A 23,363-nucleotide genomic window follows, 5' to 3' on the forward strand; every position below is an offset into this window, starting at 1 on the left:
CCTTAAACCTGCGTCCTCTTGTGGCAACCATTTCAGCCCTGGGAAAAAGCCTCCGAGAATCCACCCGATCAATACCTCTCAACATCTTATACACCTCTATCAAGTCCCCTACCAGCCTTTGTCTCTCCAAGGAGAAAAGACCGAGCTCTCTCAACCTATCCTCATAAGGCATGCCACCCAATCCAGGCAACATCCTTGTAAATCTCCTCTGCAGCCTTTCAATGGCTTCCACATCTTCCCTGTGATGAGGTGACCAGAACTGAGCACAGTACTCCAAGTGGGGCCTGACCAGGGTCTTATAAAGCTGCAGCACTATCTCCCGACTCCTAAATTCAATTCCTCGACTGATGAAGGCTAGTACACCATACGCCTTCTTAACCACATCCTCTACCTGCGAAGCCGATTTGAGACTCCTTTGTGTGGAGGGATGGGTTGGTAAGTTTGCTGACAACACGAAGGTTGGTGGTGTTGTGGATAGTTTGGAGGGATGTCAGAAGTTGCAGCGTGTCATAGATAGGATGCAAGACTGGGCGGAGAAGTGGCAGGTGGACTTCAACCCGGATAAATGTGTAGTGGTCCTTTTTTTGCAGGTCCAATGGGATGAAGGAGGATAATATCAAGGGTAAGATTCTTAGCAGTGTATTCTGCCTTCTGTGGACAAGCCAGTTCTGGATTCACAAAGCAACGTCCCCTTGGATCCCACGCCCCCTCACTTTCTCAATAAGTCTTGCATGGGGCACCTTATCGAACGCCTTGCTGAAGTCCATATAAACCACATCCACCGCTCTTCCTTCGTCAGTGTGTTTAGTCACATTTTCAAAAAACTCAACCAGACTCGTAAGGCACAATCTACCTTTGACAAAGCCGTGATGACTACTTTTAATCATACTATACTTCTCTAAATGTTCATAAATCCTGTCTCTCAGGACCTTTTCCATCAACTTACCAACCACTGAGGTTAGACCCACTGGTCGATAATTTCCTGGGCTCTCTCCATTCCCTTTCTTGAACAGAGGAATCACATCCTCAATCCTCCAATCCTCTGGAACCTCTCCCGTCTCCACTGATGATGCAAAGATCATCGCCAGAAGCGCTGCAATATCTTCCCTTGCCTCCCACAGTAACCTGGGGTACATCTCATCTGGTCCTGGTGACTTATCTATCTTGATGCTATTCAAAAGCTCCAATACATCCTCTTTCTTAATGTCCACATACTGAAGCTTTTCAGTCCACCGCAAGCCTGCAGTACAACCAAGATCTTTTTCCAATGTGAATACCAAAGTAAAGTATTCATTGAACACCTCAGCTATTCTGTACAAATTTTCCTATCGTCACATTTTATAGGTCCTATTCCTTCACATCTCATCCTTTTACTGTTCACATATTTGTAGAATGCCTTAGGGTTTTCCTAAATCTTACCTGCCAAGGCCTTCTCATGACCCCTTCTGGCTCTCCTAATTTCCTCCTTAAGTTCCTTCCTACAAGCCGTATACTCATCTAGATCCCTAACATTACCTAGTTCCCTGAACCTTTCGTACGCTTTTCTTTTCTTTTTGATTAGATTCATTACAACTTTCGTGCACCATGGTTCCTGTAAGCTATCAAAACTTTCCTATCTTACTGGAACATTATCGTGCAGAGCTCCAGACAAACATTCCTTGAAAATCTGCCACCTTACTTTGGTACATTTCCCCGAGAAAACCTCCTTCCAATTTACGCCTCTAATTTCTTGCCCAATGGCTTCACATTTCACCTTACTCCAGATAAACACTTTCTTAGCTTGCCTGATCCTATCTCTCTCCAATGCTAGCGTAAAGGAGATAGAGTTATGATCACTATCCCCAAAACATTGGGCAATTTCTTAAAAAAGTATCTTGTGCATTGTTTTATTTAGAATGTAATTGATTATTCAGACTGTTGTGGATTGTCATAGCTGTCAAAATATGAGCATACTTTTCACAGCAGGTTGTTGGATGTGGATTGGCCTGAAGCATCCTCAGAGAGATGGAAACTCTTAATAAAAAGATTTATTTTTTTCAGCTTTGTAGTACAGAGCATCAACCATGCAGGGAAAGGCAACAAGAAGAGCTTCATCAGACTTTTGGCTAAGATCAAGCATCAGACCAAGCTCAAGATGAGGTGCAATACTTTGTCTTGTTAGTAAAGACCTTGATTTTCTCTGTTGTGGGATGGGCCATTAATTGGATTTAATTTGAATTTGGTTTTTGGAACAAGCAAGGAGATGGGTTGGGTTTGCCTGGTCCACTCTGAGCATTGACTTTGTAACTTTTAAAGAATTTTTTTGTTTAAAAAGCAACATAATTGCAATAACATTGAGATCACACAGGATGACGGAAATATGCATTCTGAATGCCTCCTTCACTTGTTTTATACAGTAATTCACACTATATTACACATTTCGCTGGAGTTTTTCTAGGCCTGGAAAGGCTAGAATATTTATTTGAATTATACAGAAATAAGAGATTAGAGCTCTGAAGAGCTAAACAATTTACAGCATTTTAGAAAATTCAAAATTATAAAATGTCAGGGGAAATGCTGCAAATTCTTTCAATATTTTAAGTGGGTCATAGGTTCAGATTTATCATTGAACATGCAGAATAACTTTGAATTGCTTCCAGATTTAATGATGTGAAACATCCATGCAGATGGTGGAATTTAAATTCAATGAAACTTATCTGGAATTAAGAATCTACTGATGACCATGAAAAATTGTTGGAAAAATGCAGCTGGTTGACCAATGTTCTTTAGGGAAGGAAATCTGCTGTCCTTACCTGGTCTGGCCTACATGGGACTCAGAGCCACAACAATGTCGTTGACTCTCAACTGCTCTCAAGGCCAACGAGGAATGGGCAAGAAATGCTGGCCAGCCAGTGACGCCTATCTTCCAAACTGTCTTCGGGTGCACGTGTAAGTAAATCTCTCAAGGGCTGAACAACACTCATAAGACTGCTGGGAATAACTACCATGTTGGCATTAGTCAATCTCATCTCACACATAATTGACAAGGCGGGATGTGAACATGATCCAGATAAACAAACTTTTGTCTCATCATCCTGGTGTCAAATCCCATATTTTTGTTCCATTTCTTACAAAGTCTTCAACCATCCAGTTTTTCTCACCAACATCACGTGCAATCTTCCATACTGTGTGAACTATGTTTTCCTGTGGCCAGCTGTTATTATAATCATGATTTTTCCAGCAATCTTGCTAATGGTTTTGTTTGCTGGCATGTTAATGTTCATTGCTGTTTCATCCATATTTCCAATAGAGGCAGTCTTCTCTTGTAAGATGACAAAATGGTAACATACAGGAACATATATTAGGAACAGAAGTAGGTTATTCAGACTTCTAAACCTGCTTTACCATTCATAGAATCCTACAGCGCAGAAGAGGCCATTATGCCCATCAAGTCCGTACCGACCATAATCCCACCCAAGCTCTATCCCCATAACTCCATGGATTTACTCTAGCTAGTCTCCCTGACACTAAGGGGCAATTTAACATGGCCAATCCACCTAAACTGCATATTTTTGGACTGTAAGAGGAAACCAGAGCACCCGGAGGAAACCCACACATTCACAGAGAGAATGTGCAAACTCCACACAGACAGTGACCCAAGCCGAGAATCGAATTTGGGTCCCTGGCACTGTGAGGCAGCAGCGCTAACCAGTCTGACACCATGCCACCTACCAATCAATCCAAGGAAATTGAACCACAAAAAGGGCAATATTACAAGCCAAACAATACGGCAAGGAGGTAGAAAAGAAAGAAAAAATACCTATAAATCAGAACTGCAGAATCAATGACTTTGAGATGGCACCAGAGTGAGGCAACTTCTTGCGAGGTGACCCCAGCATAGCTTCTAATTTTATCTTTTACTCTCGTTCGATGTTCTGAAAACTGAACTCCAACGCTTTTTTCTTTAATAATGCTCTTTTTAATTCTCTTACTATATCCTGCACCCTCTCCTTTCCTTCTCCCCTTTGTACTCTATAAATGGTATGTTTCGTCTGTATAGCATGCAAGAAACAATACTTTTCACTATAGCCCAATACACGTGACAACAATAAATCAAATTAAACCAAAGACTACTGTCCAGAGAAATGGAAACAGTAGTTATTTTCTGAAACTGTCAAACTCAACATTGAATCAAAAGGCTGGAAATGCATCCTGGAAAGATGAAATGCTGCTGCAGCTTGCATCAAAGAATGAACAGTGTAGGAGGTAGAGGTCAGCACGCGAGTGGAGCAGCAAATTAAAAATGGCAGGCAGCCAGAAGTTCAAGGTCACACTGGTGGACTGGACAGAGGTGTACTACGAATCTGCAATAAAAAATCTTCAATAAAAGAAGTTCTCAATGCAAGATGACAAAACAGTAATAAATAGGAACATATAGTTAGGAGCAGAAGTAGCCTCTTGTCACACACTAGACAACTACTACCAATGAAACTAAATTGACGAAAGATTGAGGGGGACATTGTGATGTTAGTGGTGCAAAATGCATCATCATAGAATTCCCAAGACAACATGAGAGAATATGGAGCTCACTATATCTGTACTTATTCTCCATAATGATGGAAATTTCATGTTGCTATTCTTTGTGGCATTTTGCAAGTCATGAGCCTTTCACAATAATTAACAGATTTTCTAAATGCTTTACATAGTTAGAGAAACTGCTTTCTGCCTCATATGTCCTTTACTAGCCAAAGCCGTTATCTTACATTTCCTATCATTCTGTCTCCCAGAGTTTCCATTTCCATTAACTGCAGCCGAGTACTATAATTTATTTGGCTAATAACCAATACAAGATAATAATAATGCGCTCTAATTGGCCTCATCCATGTTCTTGCTCCAACTTTGACGAGGTAAATTGAATTTCTGAAGTGATTGAATTTCATATGAGAACAACATCTCGCATCAGTTGTTAAATTGTTTTAATTAACCTCTTCTAAAACCGCAAAATACAGCTTTAAAAAAAATAGACTCCCACACACATCACAGCAGTAGGATTGTCAAACTTGCAAGGAATAAAGTCTTCAAAATCTTGGCTGCTGGAGTGCATATTTTGACCAGACCTACAGAAGTCATTATTTATAAAATCAATAAGTTCTAACATGCATCAATCCAAAATATGATTACAAACTTTGAAAGGGATTGGAAACATTATGGAATGGTTAAAAATATCAGATTTGAACAAGGATGCCAGTGACCATTTTGTTTCCTTCCAGGTTTCACATCTCTATTACATGTAAGCAGTTGCAATGTGGACCTGCATGACTTGATTTCACTTGACCTGTTTAATAACTGGCTCACGGTCATGGACAAAACAGTAGTAATTTTGAAACTTGGAAGGTAGTTGATTAGGAGGAGAACACTAATATGGCCAGAAGGAGGATCTGTTTCTCAACAATGAGAAAAAGAAACCTGCTGCCACCGAAACGGTGTGGTTTGAAGTGACACAGGAGTGAGCAAACAGGACCGTTGCCATAAGGCAACGGATCCAATGACACAAATACTCCAATGACCAGATCAGATCAGGAAAAGCCAGTCCTACATCCTGCAGTGCCCGGACACTTTGATCAAATTATATTCCATCCTTAGTTCTCCTCACATCACTTTCATCAACACCTGTTGTTTCATTTAAATAAAACCCTCTCATTTTCACCTCTACCATCCTCTATCCACCATAACCCTCAATCTGATACAACCTCATTCATCTCCCAATTCTCAGTGTAGTCACGATTGTAATGTAGGAAACACAGCAGCCAATTTATTTTTTTGTGGGAGTTTTCTATGCACAATGCAACAATGACCAGAAAATCAGTTGTGATGTTGATTGAGAGATTAACATTGGCCAAGATGCCAGGAATAATTTTTAACTACTACCATGGTTTTTTTTCATCCATCTAATTAAGCAAATGGGGTCTAGGCTAAAGATCTTACCCAAAAGGCAGTAACTGAACAGTTGGTTGAAAGGTAAAACGATTAGTTTACGTATCTATTTGAGAACATCCTAAAGCGAAGAACGCCATCACAGACATGGGCTGTGGGGATAGAAAGTTCTTTTGTTTAAGTCATCTTTACATATTTTCTCAGTAATCAGACAATTGTAGCTTTGTTTTGGCAAGACTACATTTCATTAGATTGAGAACACCAACGGGAAAATGATTGCTAGTCAGTTTAACATGCAGTTTAAGCAGAGAAAATACTAACTTTATTCTTCACCTAATGAAATGCAGGTAGTATTCAGGTTCAGTCTGGACTTTTTGAAGAAAAAAGCAGCTGGAAGATTTTGACTAGTTTGTAGCTAGAAGAATAAACTACAGCAGTCCTCAGAGAGCCTTCTGACAGAAAGCGATGAGAAGGTAGTTGGGAATCTGTCAACAACCTGAACAAGGGGCTGAAGCACCCACAGCGCTGAGGGTCACTTACAAGAAGTTAACGGAAGGATCCCCATAAAGTATTACCTTGAAGAATAGCTAGAACATGGAGGAGAAGGAAGTGAATTTTGTAGGGCCCTGCATACTCCATGGATTGGTCTTTGAAGACGCTATTAATCTTCTTAGGTAGTTGTACTATATAAAAGGAACTCCCAGGAGAAGTAAAAGTAGTAATTAGAAACTGTGTTAAGTTAATATTGTTTGCTTTGTTTAATTCTTATATAGAATAAAGCTTGTTTTTCGTTAAAACCATGGAATCTTGTGGCTTAGTGCTGTTGGTTGATTGCTGGATCTTTTCATTTCTCTTTGAATGCTAATGGTCCCTAACAGGATGATAAAATTCACACCCGTGGGCCATTGCTGAATGATAAGCACCTAGTTTTTGCTTATTTCTTCAGTGCTGGAGTGTAGGAAGATGAATCAACCATAACAATTGCTGAACCAATTAGATGCTAAGAACTGCCTATGTTGAGAGACGGGTGTGTTGTCATTGTAACATTGTGTCTAACAGAAGCTTTGACCTCTGAGCTATAGGACATCTTCGGCATCTCAAGCTGCAATAAGATTAGTTGGTTTTGCATTTTGTATCTTCCTCTGCACCAGCAGAATTCTCATTAGATGAGAAATGCTGAGCATTCTGCACCTCTAATTCTTGCTGATGTGCCATGAAGTTCACAGCAGACCACGATTATCCACAAGAGCTTCACTGGTAATTATTGAAAAAACAACTCCAAGATCTGTACAGGCAACTCGAACATAACTTCAATCTGCCAATGGTTTGCTTGATGCTATATTTGGTTATCATATGGCTTAAGCTGTACAGTTCCTGGTGCTCATTGAGGGGTTTCCTCAGATGTGTCTTTTATTGTCTAGCAGCCATCCTTTAAAGTTGCAGGTCTGAAGGTGTTTTGGATGTTGAAACAGGCAGTGTGAATGGATTATGACAACTCATATGGTATCTAGTCTGGATCTGCATAAATCTTTTTTGTGGACGCACACCAACAGCATTCTGATGGAATTAAATCCCTCCTGCTTGATGAATGCTTCTGGTTGGTCAGGAGTATGTGGATTACCAAGTGTGTTCAATCATTGTCGTCTGCATCCCTGGAAAGACATCCAGGGGATGAATTCCAATGCTTGTTCGTTATGAGTACTGTCATGACAGGGTAAGCTTACGTACATGTCTTCGCCTGTCTTGGACATTTATGTGCACCGACTGCAAGCAGCCACCACAAAGCATAGAAGTAGTCAGAGGCAAAGAAATTGAGGACAGTGATATTTTTACAGTCACAATAACTTCAGCCTTCACATTGCACTCCTGATGGATCAAAGAAGCTGAGCCTCCGTCTGTATATCCCATTGGGTGAGTATCACCTCCTTCAAGCTCGACTCCAAGATAACTCCCTTTCCTGCTGGATGCCTGCACTTCCCTCAACAGCATGCCCTTGCTACTGGCGATCTATATTCTCCACACTCTACTTGAGAGCAGCCATGGTTCAACCTATCCTGCATGTGCAGTCATGCGTGCCATTCTCTTTTTAATTCATTCATGGCCATCACTGGCAAAATTTGCATTTATTGACCATCTCCAAATGCCTTTGAGGAGATGTGGTGAGCCACTTCTTTGAAACTCCGCAGTCCATTTGATGCTTATTATATGCTGTCTTGGCCATTGAGTACAATTAACTAGCTTGCTCATTTAAACCACATTGTGTGATTTCCAACCCACAGCAAAGGCCAAATCAGATGAGGGCAGATTTCCTTCCCTAGAGGAGATCAATGAGCCAGATGGGTTTTTCAACAAGTGGTTTCACCATGACTGAAACTAAGTTTTTATTCAAGATTTATTTAATGAACCGAATTTAAATTCCCCAGCTGCCAAGGTGGGTTTTGAACTTGCATCTCTGGATCACTGGGCTTCTGAATTACTAGTTCAGTAACAAAACCAGTAGGCTACCATGTCTTTCTCTGAAATCAATTCACTTGATAGATTTCGCTTTTTTGCTTTTTAAATGTTGAGGGTTCCTGCCTCTACCACCTCTTCAGGCAATGAGTTCCAGATTCGTGTGTGAAAGACCCCTCTCAATCTACTGTTTCTTACCTTAAATCTATGCCCCAAGTATTGGCCCCTTTATTAAAGGGAAAAGTTCCTTCCTCCATACCCTATATATGACCCTCATAAGTTGCTACACCTTGATCATAGAATTATTGAATCTCTACAGTATAGAAGCCATTCAGCTCATTAAGGCTGCACCGACACCACCCTATCTAGCCCCTGACCCCACATATTTATCCCGCTATTCCCCCCAAAACTAGGGTCAATTTAGCTTGGCCAATCCACCTAACCTGCCCCTCTTTGGACTGTGGGAGGAAACTGGAGCACCTAGAGGGAACCCACGGAAACATAGAGAGAATGTGCAAATTCCACACAGACAGTGACCCAAGCCGGGCATCAAACCTGGGTCCCTGACGCTGAGAGGCAGCAGTCCTAACCACTGTGCTGCCCAATCATGCCCCCATCAGCCTCTTCTGCCCGAAGGGGAAAAAAAACCCCTTTCTTTACATATATATCTTTATAGTTGGTTAAGCTCCTCTGCATCCTTTTGTGCAGTCACATCTTTCCTATAATGTGGAAACCAGAACTGCACACTACTCTAACTGTGGCCTCATGCTTGTTTTACACAGTTCCATCATAATTGCCCTGCTTTTATATTCTATGCCTCAGCTAATAAAGGCAAGTATCCCATAAGGCCTTTTAACCTCCTTATCTACTGTCCTGCTGCCTTCAGGGATCTATGCACTTGCATCCAAAGTCCCTCTGGTTCTCTGTACTTCCTAGCATATTGTGTATTCCCATGCCTTGTTAGTCCTCCCAAAATGCATCACTGCACACTTTTCAGGGTTAAATTCCATTTGTCACTGTACTGCCCGTCTGACCAGTGCATCTATATCGTCCTGTAATCTAAGGCTTTCCTCCTTGCTATTTGCCACATCACCAATTTTGAGGTCATTTGCAAACTTACTGATCATATCTCCTATTTCCACATCTAAATCATTAACATACACTACTAACAGATAGGAACCCAGCACTCATCCTTGAGGTACACCACTGGACACAGGCTTCCAGTCAAAAAAACAACCTTTGACCCTCACTTTCTGCCTCCTGCCACCAAGCCAAATTGCCTTGGATGTCATGGATTCTTACCTTCTTAACTAGTCTCTCATGCAGGACCTTGTCAAAAGCCTTACTGAAATACTTCCCCACACATGTGGAAACCTGATGTGTGTAAACTGGCTGTCACTTTTCCTGCATTACAACAGAGACTATAATTCAAAAGTATTTCAAGGTTGCAAAAGTATTTTGACAGGTCTCGAGGTTACAAAAGGTTCTATACAAATGCTTCCCTTTTCAAATGATCAATGTCACAAACTTCTCCATATGCCATAATTCCATCAATTAAAAACACTGACATTCAAAAGTTTGCGTGTTCTCTGTGTCTGCGTGGGTTTCCTCCGGGTGCTCCGGTTTCCTCCCACAGTCCAAGTTAGGTGGATTGACCATGCTAAATTGCCACTACTGTTCAAAGATATATAGATTAGGAGGATTAGCCATGGAAAACGCACAGGGCTACAGCAATAGGGATCCGACGGGCCAAATGGCTACCTTTTGCATTGTATGGATTCTACAATTAGAGTTGGAGATTTCTCACAGTTCTGATTCATTTACCTTAATAATTAACATGTTGGACAGAAATATCCTAGTCTTAACTTGTAGGTAATGACAGAATAGACCTGCCAATCATGCATTCTGGGCCACCCGTTCTCCCTCCCTGAGGGGATCCAGAGTTTGGTCCAGACTAAGAGTACCATCACTGCAGGCTCACACACCATGGTGTTGGACCTCCAGGATTGGCAGAGTCAAATGACACCAAGGTCTCTGGAGCTTAATCCAGCTGTTTCGCCATCCCATGGAGTGACCCAGGAGCCAATGAGCACACTGAGGGAGGATGGCGTGCTGGAGCCCATGCGAGGACTTTCTACACAGGAGATCCCAACTATTCACAACAAGAGTGACAGAGAGAGATATAGTGAAAAGAGTTATCCATCCCAGGACTCTCCTGCAACCCAACACCATCCCCGGTGCTATGCGCCACCTCAGTGGGCTGCTGACCATTGCCATATCCTCACCATGGCAGGCATGGATAGATAAGGGTGGGAACGATTGAAGCATCAGCATGGGTGTACCCACCTACACGTCTGGTGCACTGGCCTCTAGGAATAGCTTGCAGTTCAGACATACAGTGGAGAAGCAACTTCATTACTACCATGAGATGGGTTCCCATTGCTGCAGAGTCCATGCAATGTGAGGAGCTGTGTTAACATCTGCAGAGTTCACTTGATTGGGGCATAATAAATAAATACCCAATCTATCACCATCCCTTTAACATGATGCAATTCTATTTTCTGAATTCATCTGTTACATGGTACTGTTAGAAAATAACTTTTCAAAGTCCATATCAATGCATTCCCTTCATCAATCTCTGTTACTTCATCAAATAACTCAGATTAGTCAGTCATGATTTGCTTTTAACTAATCAGTGCTGGCTACCTCTTATTACAGTAAAAAGTCTGACAACACCAGGTTTTAGTCCAACCGATTTATTTGATAATAGGCTCACAAGCTTTCGGGTTAGTCCCTTCGTCAGGTGAATGGAGAGTTCTGGCCTCAGACAGAGCATATAAAGCACAGACAGTTTAGAGATTACTGATTAGAGTGCAAATCCTTACACCTAACCTGCTGTTCAAGACCTGAAGTGGCTGACAATGTGAGTGGAAGGAGCACTGACCACAGGTTACAGAGATGTGTATTGTCTCCAGACAGTACAGTGAGTGAGGTTTTGCAAACCCAGGCAAGTCACGGGGGTTACAGATAGTGCGACATGAACCCAAGATCCCTGTTGAGACCGTCCTCATGTGTGCAGAACTTGGCTATCAGTCTCTGTTCAGCGACTCTGCACTGTCGTGTGTCATGAAGGCCGCCTTGGAGAATGCTTACCCGAAGGTCAGAGGCTGAACGCCCATGACCACTGAAGTGTTTGCCAACTCTGCCAAGCAGATGAGACAAAGAAACTACACCACCTACATGCACACCAAGAACAGGAAACTTGAAAAACTCGGCATCGCCGCCAGCAACAACCAAGCCTCCCCCGGCACCACAGTAGAAAACAGCACTACCGCAGGGAGGTCTATTGTCAACTTGTCGGACTACACACTTCAACCAGATGAAATCGAAGTTCTCAGCCAACGGCTCAATTTCTGCCCCAACACCAAAATGGATCCCATCAGTCTTGCAGCAGACACAGAGGAATTCATCAGGCGAATGGGGCTGCGGGAGTTTTTCCACAAACCCCAAGAGGCCTACAGCGAACACAATGAGACAGCCAACGAACCAGAACAACCGACAGAGAGATCCGCAGTGCAACAACCTAAGAGGAAGGAATCCAATTGGACTCCTCCGGAAGGCCGCTGCCCTCGACTGGACTTGGATGCCCAAACCATCAGGAGGTGCGTTAACACCAGATTCATCAACCGCACTCACAAGACAGCCCCGAACATCACCCAAGCACAACACAACGCCATCCACGCTCTCAAGACAAACCGCAACATTGTCATCAAACCAGCAGACAAAGGAGGGGCCATCGTCATACTGAACAGAACGGATTACTGTAAAGAAGTGTACCGACAACTAAACAATGAGGAACACTACAGACAGTTACCCACAGATCCAATCAAAGAACACACTCGTCAACTCAACAATCTGATCAAGACCTTTGATCCGGACCTTCAGAGCACCCTCCATGCTCTCATTCCACGTACTCCCCGCATTGGAGATCTCTACTGCCTCCCAAAGATACACAAGGCAAAGACACCTGGCCATCCCATCGTATCGGGCAATGGGACTCTGTGTGAGAACCTCTCCGGCTACGTCGAGGGCATCCTGAAACCCATTGTACAAAGAACCCCCAGCTTTTGTCGCGACACTACGGACTTCCTACTGAAACTCAGCACACATGGAGCAGTTGAACCAGGGACACTCCTCGTCACAATGGATGTCTCGGCGCTCTACACCAACATCCCCCACAACGATGGCATTGCTGCGACTGCCTCAATACTCAATGCTGACAACTGCCAGTTTCCAGATGCAATTTTACAACTCATCCGCTTTATCCTAGACCACAATGTCTTCACCTTCAACAACCAGTTTTTCATCCAGACACATGGAACAGCCATGGGGACCAAATTTGCACCTCAATATGCCAACATCTTCATAGAACATAGAACACTACAGCACAAACAGGCCCTTCGGCCCACGAGTTGCACCGATCACATCAACACCTATCTATAACCCCCAATCCCATAAAACCCCATATACTCATCCAGAAGTCTTTTAAAAGACCTCAGCGAGTTCGCCTCCACCACCACTGATGGCAGCCGATTCCACTCACTCACCACCCTCTGAGTGAAAAACTTACCCCTAACATCACTTCTGTACTTTCCTCCCCGCACCTTAAATCTGTGTCCTCTCGTAGCGACCATTTCAACCCGGGGAAATAGCCTCTGAGAATCCACCCTATCCATTCCTCTCAACATTTTATAAACCTCTATCAGGTCGCCTCTCAACCTTCGTCTCTCCAGGGAAAAGAGACCCAGCTCCCTCAACCTAACTTCATAAGGCATGCCTCCCAGTCCAGGCAACATCCTTGTAAATCTCCTCTGTACCCTTTCAATAGCTTCTACGTCTTTCCTATAGTGAGGCGACCAGAACTGCGCACAGTACTCCAAATGAGGCCTGACAAGGGTCTTATAAAGTTGCAGCATTACCTCCCGACTCCTAAACTCAATCCCTCGATTAATGAAGGCCAGTACACCATACGCCTTCTTGACCACCTCTTCCACCTGCGAGGCCGATTTAAGAGTCCTGTGGACCCAGACCCCAAGATCCTTCTGCTCTTCAACGCTACTAAGACGCCTGCCCTTGATAGTGTACTCGTTCATCCCGTTGGTTCTGCCAAAATGGACGACTACGCATTTATCCGCGTTGAAGTCCATCTGCCACTTCGCCGCCCAGTCCTGCATCCTATTTATGTCCTGCTGCAACTTTTGCCATCCTTCCAGACCATCCACAACACCACCGACCTTCGTGCACAGGTTCGAACAAGATTTCTTCACTGCACAGAATCTTCAACCAATGCTATACACTAGATACATCGATGACATTTTCTTCCTTTGGCCTCATGGTGAACAATCACTGAAACAACTATATGATGATATCAACAAATTCCACCCCACCATCAGACTCACCATGGACTATTCCCCAGAATCAGTTGCATTCTTGGACACACGCATCTCCATTAAGGACGGTCACCTCAGCACCTCACTGTACCGCAAGCCCACAGACAATCTCACAATGCTCCACTTCTCCAGTTTCCACCCTAAACATGTTAAAGAAGCCATTCCCTATGGACAAGCCCTCCGTATACACAGGATTTGCTCAGAGGAGGAGGATCGTGACAGACACCTCCAGACCCTGAAAGATGCCCTCATAAGAACAGGATATGGTGCTCGACTCATAGATCGACAGTTCCGACGCGCCACAGCGAAAAACCGCACCGATCTCCTCAGAAGGCAAACACGGGACACAGTGGACAGAGTACCCTTCGTCGTCCAGTACTTCCCCGGAGCGGAGAAGCTACCACATCTTCTCCGGAGTCTTCAACATATCATTGATGAAGACGAACATCTCGCCAGGGCTATCCCCACACCCCCACTTCTTGCCTTCAGACAACCACAAAACCTCAAACAGACCACTGTTCGCAGCAAACTACCCAGCCTTCAGGAGAACAGTGACCACAATACCACACAACCCTGCCACAGCAACCTCTGCAAGACATGCTGGATCATCGACATGGATACCATCATCACATGTGAGTATACCATCCACCAGGTACATGGTAAGTACTCTTGCAACTCGGCCAACATTGTCTACCTGATACGTTGCAAGAAAGGATGTCCCGAAGCATGGTACATTGGGGAGACCGTGCAGACGCTACGACAACGGATGAATGAACATCGCTCGACAATCACCAGGCAAGACTGTTCCCTTCCTGTTGGCGAACACTTCAGTGATCACGGGCATTCAGCCTCTGACCTTCGGGTAAACATTCTCCAAGGCGGCCTTCACGACACACGACAGTGCAGAGTCGCCGAGCAGAGACTGATAGCCAAGTTCCGCACACATGAGGACGGTCTCAACAGGGATCTTGGGTTCACGTCGCACTATCTGTAACCCCCGTGACTTGCCTGGGTTTGCAAAACCTCACTTACTGTACTGTCTGGAGACAATACACATCTCTGTAGCCTGTGATCAGTGCTCCTTCCACTCACATTGTCAGCCACTTCAGGTCTTGAACAGCAGGTTAGGTGTAAGGATTTGCACTCTAATCAGTAATCTCTAAACTGTCTGTGCTTTATATGCTCTGTCTGAGGCCAGAACTCTCCATTCACCTGACGAAGGGACTAACCCGAAAGCTTGTGAGCCTATTATCAAATAAATCGGTTGGACTAAAACCTGGTGTTGTCAGACTTTTTACTGTGTTTACGCCAGTCCAACGCTGGCATACCCACATCATACGCTGATACCGGAGTTGAGGGGATTGAGCTATGAGGAGAGGCTGAATAAACTAGGCTTGTACTCGTTAGAGTTTAGAAGAATGAGGGGAGATCTCATTGAGACGTATAAGATGATGAATGGGATGGATAGGATAGAGGTGGAGAGACTCTTCCCGCTCAAAAAAGACAGTAGGACTAGGGGGCACAGCCTCAAGATAAAGGGGAGGCGGTTTAGAACGGAGTTGAGGAGGAACTTCTTCACTCAAAGGGTGGTGAATCTCTGGAATTCTCTGCCCGTTGAAGTGGTGGAGGCTGCCTCGCTAAATATTTTTAAGAAGCGGGTTGATGGGTTCTTGATAAGAGAGGGGATTAAGGGTTATGGGGAGAGGGCGGGAAAGTGGAACTGAGCCACAACAGATCAGCCATGATCTTACTGAATGGCGGGGCAGGCTCGAAGGGCTAGATGGCCTACTCCTGCTCCTATTTCTTATGTTCTTATGTTCTTATTAGACATGGGATGGAGATGCCAATGTTGGGCTGGGATGGGCACAGTGAGAAGTCCACTCACCTTGTGAAGGAGCAGCACTCCCAAAGCTCGTGATTCCAAATAAACCTGTTGGACTTTAACCTGGTGTTGAGAGATTTCTTACTGTGTCCCTTATTAAGCTTCATTTCTACAACTGAAAATTAATTTTGACCTAGCAGTTTTCCTACCTCTGATTTTTGACTGTTCAAGATTTATCCCCCTCTCCTTCATTGAAACAGGGATGCAAAATTTGCAATCCTTCAGACTCCTGACACCACTCTCATATCTAACAGTGAAAGACTGTGGTCAGAGTTTCTGCTTGTCCCATCCTAGATTTAATGTTAGCATTCATTTCAACAGATTAAAACACAAAAGCAGGGATGTATTGCTGAGTTTTATAAGGCTCTGGTCATACCACATTTGGAACATTGCCAGCAACTTTGGGTGCCATATCGAAGAAAGGATGTGCTGGCCTTGAAGGCAGCCCAGAGGAGGTTCATGAGGATGGTCCCATGAATGAAAATCTTAACTATGAGCAGCATTTGAGAACTCTGGGTCTGTACTTGGAGCTTAGAAGGATGAGGGGGGGGAATCGCATTGAAACTTACAGAATACTGGAAGGCCAAAAAGTGGGTGTGGGGATATGTTTCCATTAGTAGCAGAAACTGGAATCTGAGGGCACAGCCTCAGAACTGACATGAGACAAAATTTCTTCAGCCAGAGAGTGGTGCATCTATGGAATTCAATGCCGCAGAAGGCTGTGGAAGCCAGGTCATTGAGCATATTTAAGACAGAGACAGATAGGTCGTTGGACATGGAATGCAGAGCACAAAAATTGACCACTTGACTCAAGTGGTCCGTACTAGTATTTATGTTCTATAGCACTCTTCCCACTATTCTTCATCTATCCCAATCATATAATCTAGCTTCCCCTTACATGCATTATATTTGCTCCAACCATCTCTGCTAGCAATTTCCACATTCTTACCACCCTTTGTATAAAGAAGTTTCTGTTGGATTTCCTATTGGATTTATTGGAACTTATATTTATAGCTTCTAGTTTTAGTCATCCCCACAAATGAACACACTTTCCCTTACATCTATGTTATCAAAGCCTTCCATAATTTTGAAGGCCTCAGGTCACCCCTCATAGCCTTCCCTTTTCCTGACAAAAGACCCCAACCTGTTCAATCTTTCCTGATCATTATAACACCTCCATTCTGGTATCACCTTTCTGCACCATGTCCAGTGGTTCTACATTGTTGCCTCTAATTATCTCCTGTAATATGAGAAGAATTAACAAATGCAAGCACGGTAAATGGCATTTAAATCAAGGGGTGACCCTTTTCAAGGAATGCTAATCACTTTTCTTCTTATGGACAGGTAAAACGTATCATGCATAATCTCCAATTACTCTCATACAGCAGTTCAATACAGCCTAATGAGCGCAGCTGTCATTAGCATTTCCTGATGAAAATCTACCGTTTGATTTTAACTCTTGGGACTTACAGGTTTGGTTACGACCAATTGGGATCAGTATAAGTCTTTTCTATAAATGGATAAAGGCTTCACTTCACTCATCATGGAGGTGTTTCTAATATAAGAGTCTACATATTGTGTTATGGTAATCAGAATGTCACAAATACAAAATAGAAACATTTGCAACAATGGTTAATCTTAAATTAGGATTTTGTGAAATACATTTTCTAAACAGCTTTAAACACATCAAAAGCTAAAATCTTTCATTTTCCCTCAAAGGCAAAATAACCCACAACTTATCACAAATGGTTAACGATAAAAACACTTTACATTTTTACAACTTTAACACTTAGCTTTTCAGAAGTCTTGAGTCTCATTAAGCCTGATGAAGGCTAAACCTCAAAAGTAGCTATTTCAGCTGCAATTGTTTAATCCCAAAATTAAAACGTCGATTGCCACGTTTTTATCCTAGTAAATAATTAGGACTCAAACAAAATCAGAAGGAGAGTTGCCCAAGGGGCAGCACAGTGGCTAAGTTCAATTCTGGCCTTGGGTCACTGTCTGTGCACATTCTCCCAGTGTCTGCATAGGTTTCCTCCAGGTGTTCTGGTTTCCTCCCAGAGTCCAAAGATCTGGGGGTGAGGTTGATTGGCCATGATAAATTACCCTTAGTATCAGGGGATTAGCAGGGTAAATATGTAAAGTTATGGGTTAGGGCCTGGGTGGGATTGTGGTTGGTGCAGACTCAATGGGCTGAATGGCTACCTTCTGTACTGTAGGGATTTTATGATTGTAAGTGATTGGTGTGGTTCAATGTATTTGAAGATCTCACTGAATGCACTGACCAGAGCAATCATCACCCATCAGAATATTACAGATAACTGGGATTCAGAGGAAGTAACTGCTCTAAAAGATTTCAAAAGTAGAAACATGAATAAAAAAATGATGAATGATAGGATACTTTTCCATAAACATTTAAGCACTATTTCACATTGGTCAAAATGGCCTAAAATTTAGTCTAAGTATCAATATTGGCAGTCCTCAATGCAAAGTAAATAATTTGTTTTTTTACTTCATGTGTCTGCAATTCACAGGAAATCTGTGGGACCCCAGTCTAATGAATAGATATGCTTACCTGTTGGGGTTGATATCTCTGTTGTGTCTGTTGCACGTATGAAGGCTGCTGTTGTTGCTGCTGTTGATTGTAGTAAGGTTGCTGGCCCTGTTGACAGTATCCGCTCATACCCTGTTGACTATATTGAGGGGGCATCTGAAGGAAGAGAGATTTCCATGAGATAGTTCAATGCAAGTACCTAGTGTAAAGCTTGCATATGCTTTACTATAAACTTCATATAGGCAATTGCACTATTTTCAAAGATTTAACTCCCTTTAAGTATAACTTTATATTCTAGTGATTTTTATCAGATTTCAAATATTTATGTGAACATAAAGCCACATTTGTCATTAACCTCACCAGCATTTATTTAATCTTTGTCAAAAAACACAGAATCTACAAGCTTACAACATCCTAACGATCTTCTCAATCAGATATTTTTCTATATTATAAAATCAGAAAAATGCTGGTTTCTGGACTACACTATAATGGAGGAAAGAATCATTCCAAGCTACACTTCAATATCTATGTCTGGCAGGAATAAGGCAGTACATTTCCTCTCAACAGGATGAACTGAATGAAGCCAGTAAAAATCTTTTTGACAAGCATGAAACTGTTCAGGACTCCTAGTTTCTCCTACAGCATGGAATTTGTCTTAATGTGAAAAGCGTTGATAAATTTCTAGTATTTGCAGAACAACTTGACACTTTGGTTAAATATGTTTTGCTAGGAATCCAAAAATCAAGATTAGTTGGCTGACAAATCCCTGCAATTATTTGGCAGAGTCCACTATTTCTGCTTTGTTGTTTTTGTACATCAGCAGATGATCTGGATACAATAACAAATTTTACATTCCTTGCTATCCAATTATCAGGAAAACAACATGTTCAGCTTCTTTGAAATGAAATTGCTGTTTTTCATTTAAAAAAAAGCTTGTTCAACCTCCAAAATGGTTAGAGGGCAGGGAGACTTAAGAAACAAGTAAATTATTTTAAATTTGAAAGGTTAAAGGGTAGCAATAAATAAAATTAAAATAGTCAGCTTGAATTTGCTTAAACCTTATGTGTGGTAACATTTCATCTATGGTGTACACCATTTATAGTGTCGGAATTCCAGGCAATGACCTGCATTTCACAGTGACAAAGCGATGGTGTTCACCACTGATGACCTTGAAGAAAGTTGCCAACAACGAACTAGCAATTTCTGTGGCATGGATTTACATTTTCCCCATTTGAATTTGAAACCAAGCCAAGGTAAGATAAATATCAAAAAAGATAAGCAACCAATCATATTTAAAGTAGTCTCACACACAACAAACTAAGAAGAACAAATGCATTTATTTTTCATTTTAAATTTAACGCATGGCAAAAAAAACTGGGATTCACACATGGGATTAAAATAGAAGCTGAAATTAACCATTTAAAAAAATGCAAAATTCATGAGAAATTTGAAATTCTGCAAATGTAAAATTAATTTTCCAGTACCAGACAGAATATTTTCAGCAGCAGTTATGAACTTAAAAATGCACTCACATCTCATTCAACAAGTTGTGAGGATTTCAAGGGTTTTTTTTAAACAATGTGGCTAATAGCATAAAAAAGAAAAGTTTTCATCAGTTCAGTGATTTCTACTTTAATGCAAATGAAGTATCACAACACTGAACCCTGTAGGGAAGTGTCAAATCTCTGACAGCAACTTCTGGGTTTCCACATTTAATTGTATCTATGCAAACCTCAGAAGTTGCTGTCAGTTTTAGAGGGGTAATGAGAACAAATCCCCACAATTTAATTATCATTTACTACAACAAAATCAGGGCCATCTTCCAATGTCAATTATGCTATTATACGCACTACACCAGAATTTTCTTAGGCATAAATGCTGCCCCATAGGGACCCTTAGCAATAAAGTTAAACAGCCAATTATCAAAGTTCTGTGCCCATTAAAATCGACGTTGAGTAGAGTTTACAGGCGTAATGCTACAGCCACATTAAGCATTATAGAATAATAGAGGGCTCAGTTGTCTGAGGGCACCAAGGTGTTCTAGGAACTTCACTGAAATCCTAACCTTCAATTAAATAATAAGATATGCTCTGACAGTCAGGGGTATTCTGATTTTCCCTAGACTGATACTTTTGTATTAATACTTATTTGAGCTTGTGACCCAAGCATGGATTGCAAGTGATAATAACATAGATTCACCAGATAATTCCAGAGATGAGGGGTTTGTCTTACAAAGAGAGATTAGGCAGTTTAGGCCTATACTTCCTGGAGTTTAGAAGAATGAGAGGAGATCCAACTAAGGTGTACACGATAACAAAGCAGATATGGAGAAGATGTCTCCTCTTGTAACCATGATGTGGAGATGCTGGCGTTGGACTGGGATAAACACAGTAAGAAGTCTCACAACATCAGGTTAAAGTCCAACAAGTTTATTTGGTAGCACAAGAACTAGCTTTTGGAGCACTGTTCCTTCATTAGGTGAGTGGGAGTTCTATTCACAAACATCCAACAAGTTTATCTGGTAGGACAATCTAAAACAAGAGGTCATAGTTTTAGGATAAGGGATGGCAGTTTTAAAACAGAGACAAGGAGAAATTACTTATCTCAAAGGATTGTGAATCTGTGGAATTAACCACCCCAGAGTGTGGTGGATGCTGGGTCATTGAGTAAATTTAAGGAAGAGATGGGCAGATTTTTAATTAAGGTTTGACAGGCTATGGTGAATGGGCACGATAAGTGGAGTTGAGGCCAAAATTAGTTCAGCCTTGATGGTACTAAATGGCAGTGCAGGCCCAAGGGCTAAATTGCATATTCCTGCTCCTAATTCTTACGTTCTTATGACCTGCAATCTCACACAGTTCCACAGACAACCCGATACAAATGAGTCCTTATTTATACTCAAACATAACCAATTCTTTGTACATATTGTAACACTTTATCAGATCGAAGTAATTGCTTTTAAACATACCCCTGTTAAATAACCATTCCGTGTTGAGCACACTAACTTGGATTTATACTAGACATTGACTGTACTACTTCCAATCCTCTGCTATGCTTGCTGCGACATATTCTAATTATTTTTCCAGCAAATTGTGGTATGAACTCTCCACTGGGATATTAAAATGGCATAGACTGGGATAGGGGAGACTGAAGTAGTAAGAACAAATGTTCATGTAAACTTAAAAATATATTTTTAGCTCAAGCCCAGTATCATAACAGTAATGCTACATCCGTCACTTGCGTGTTTTATTACAGCGATATCTGCTTAGTTCAGCTTCAAATGCAAGCTGAAAACTTAAAATGCACCTGAGCCTGAAGGATAGTCCTTTAGCTGGACTGGCCAGTAGTCTAAAAGGTTAAAATATTGGCAGTTTGGAGATAAAGTACTTCAAAAATCCAGTTGGACTTCTGAAAACACAAAACCGCCCTTAGAAACTGGATGCAATACAACTCAAAATTTCACCAATAAATCATTTTTCTCCAATGAATTTTCGTTCATTGTTGAAAGGCTAATTTACAGTGTACTTTACAAGACTAGAGACAGAATTATAGCAGTGTCTACCACTGAACATCTTCACAGCATTTAACAACTTTAAAATTTTTCGAATTAGACAGTATTACAGGCTTCATCTGAGATAGTTGTAACACCACATTCTGCACCCTCTCCTTTCCTTCTCTACGTATGGCATGCTTTGTCCTGTATCGCAGGCAAGAAACAATACTTTTCACTGTATGCTAATACACATGGCAATAATAAATCAAAAAGAGTGTTTTCCATTTAATAATTTATATTCCTTAACAGAATGTCATCCCCTTTAAGTTAAGGCATTGATTCTCATGTATAGAGTTGCTCATATCAATCAGCATTTTCTCTTACATTCCTGGTACAAGTCGCCTCTTTGGTACTTATCAATTTGCATATTTAGAAATCACAGTTATACTCTGTTTATGTTTTCACTGTGATTAAATGTAAACAGATATACAAACTAACAAATAGTTGGCACTTAAATTTAATTGTTTATTCAAAAAACAAACCACAATAACGGCAGCAAAACTTTGAATTCAAGGCTTAATTACATTGGTAGCAATTTATTACAATTTATGATCAGTATCAGTAGCTTAGGCTTTAGTTCCATATTTTTCTTACATATGAAGATATGAATTAGGAGTGGGTGTAGACCACTCCTTAAGCCTATTCAGTCATTCAGTAAGATCCTGCCTGATCTGATTGTAACCTCAACTCCACATTCCTGCATATCACAACAATCTTTCACGCAACAGCACCCCAACTTTGTTGATCAAGAACCAATCTCGCTCTGCCTTAAAAATATTCAAAGACTCTTCTACCATCTTTTGAGGAAGAGAGTTCCAAAGACTCACAACTCTCAAGAGGACAAATGTCTCCTGACCTGTGTCTTAAATGAGCAACGATGTGGGTATGCCGGCGTTGGACTGGCGTAAACACAGTAAAAAGTCTGACAACACCAGGTTTTAGTCCAACCTAAATAGGTTGGACTAAAACCTGGTGTTGTCAGACTTTTTACTGTGTAAATGAGCAACCCCATTTTTTAAATACAATACACAAGATTAAACATTCTCTCCACATTCACCCTGTCAAGACTCCTCAGGATCTTAAAGTTTTCAGTCAAGTCTTCTCTTGCTCTTCTAAACTCCAGCAGATACTTGCCTAATCTGCCCAACCTTTCCTCATAAAACAACCTGCCCATTCCTGAGATTAGTCTAGTATACCTTCTTTGAACGCTTTTAACACAGTGACATCTTTCTTTGATGAATGAGACCAATAACGTACATAGTACTCCAGATGTGGTCTCACCAATGCTCCGTACAACTGAAGCATAACCTCCCTACTTTTATAATCAAGTCCCCTCACAGTAAACTTACCAGTATACAGACATGCTAATGGAAGAGAGGAGTGGGGTAAAAAAAAAAGACCAAGCTAATTGTGACATCTAACCCAAAAGTATGGTGGTGCTACAGCCACCATAACAATATCAATACCTTTCCCCATCCAGCAAGATGAACTATTCATTTCATCTTCTAGGAGGATTTAGTGTACTTAGTCAAGTGAGACTTTCTGCCATTTTCCACATTT

At 41.7% G+C, this 23,363-nt stretch overlaps 1 protein-coding gene across 8 annotated transcripts in view; it reads right to left on the minus strand.

Annotated features, from left to right (window-relative positions):
- The window catches only part of arid1b (AT-rich interactive domain 1B), a 557,854-nt gene that overhangs the window by 371,510 nt on the left and 162,981 nt on the right, over positions 1-23,363 (minus strand). For all 8 annotated transcript variants that reach the window (XM_080200334.1, XM_080200331.1, XM_080200332.1 and 5 more), the window contains exon 3: positions 18,272-18,406. In XM_080200334.1, coding sequence (XP_080056460.1) covers positions 18,272-18,406 — 135 coding nt within the window. The remainder of the gene's footprint in view (positions 1-18,271; positions 18,407-23,363) is intronic.

Source organism: Carcharhinus amblyrhynchos, chromosome 12 (assembly GCF_965287045.1).
Source record: "Carcharhinus amblyrhynchos chromosome 12, sCarAmb.v2.hapA, whole genome shotgun sequence".
Lineage (NCBI taxonomy): Eukaryota > Metazoa > Chordata > Chondrichthyes > Carcharhiniformes > Carcharhinidae > Carcharhinus > Carcharhinus amblyrhynchos.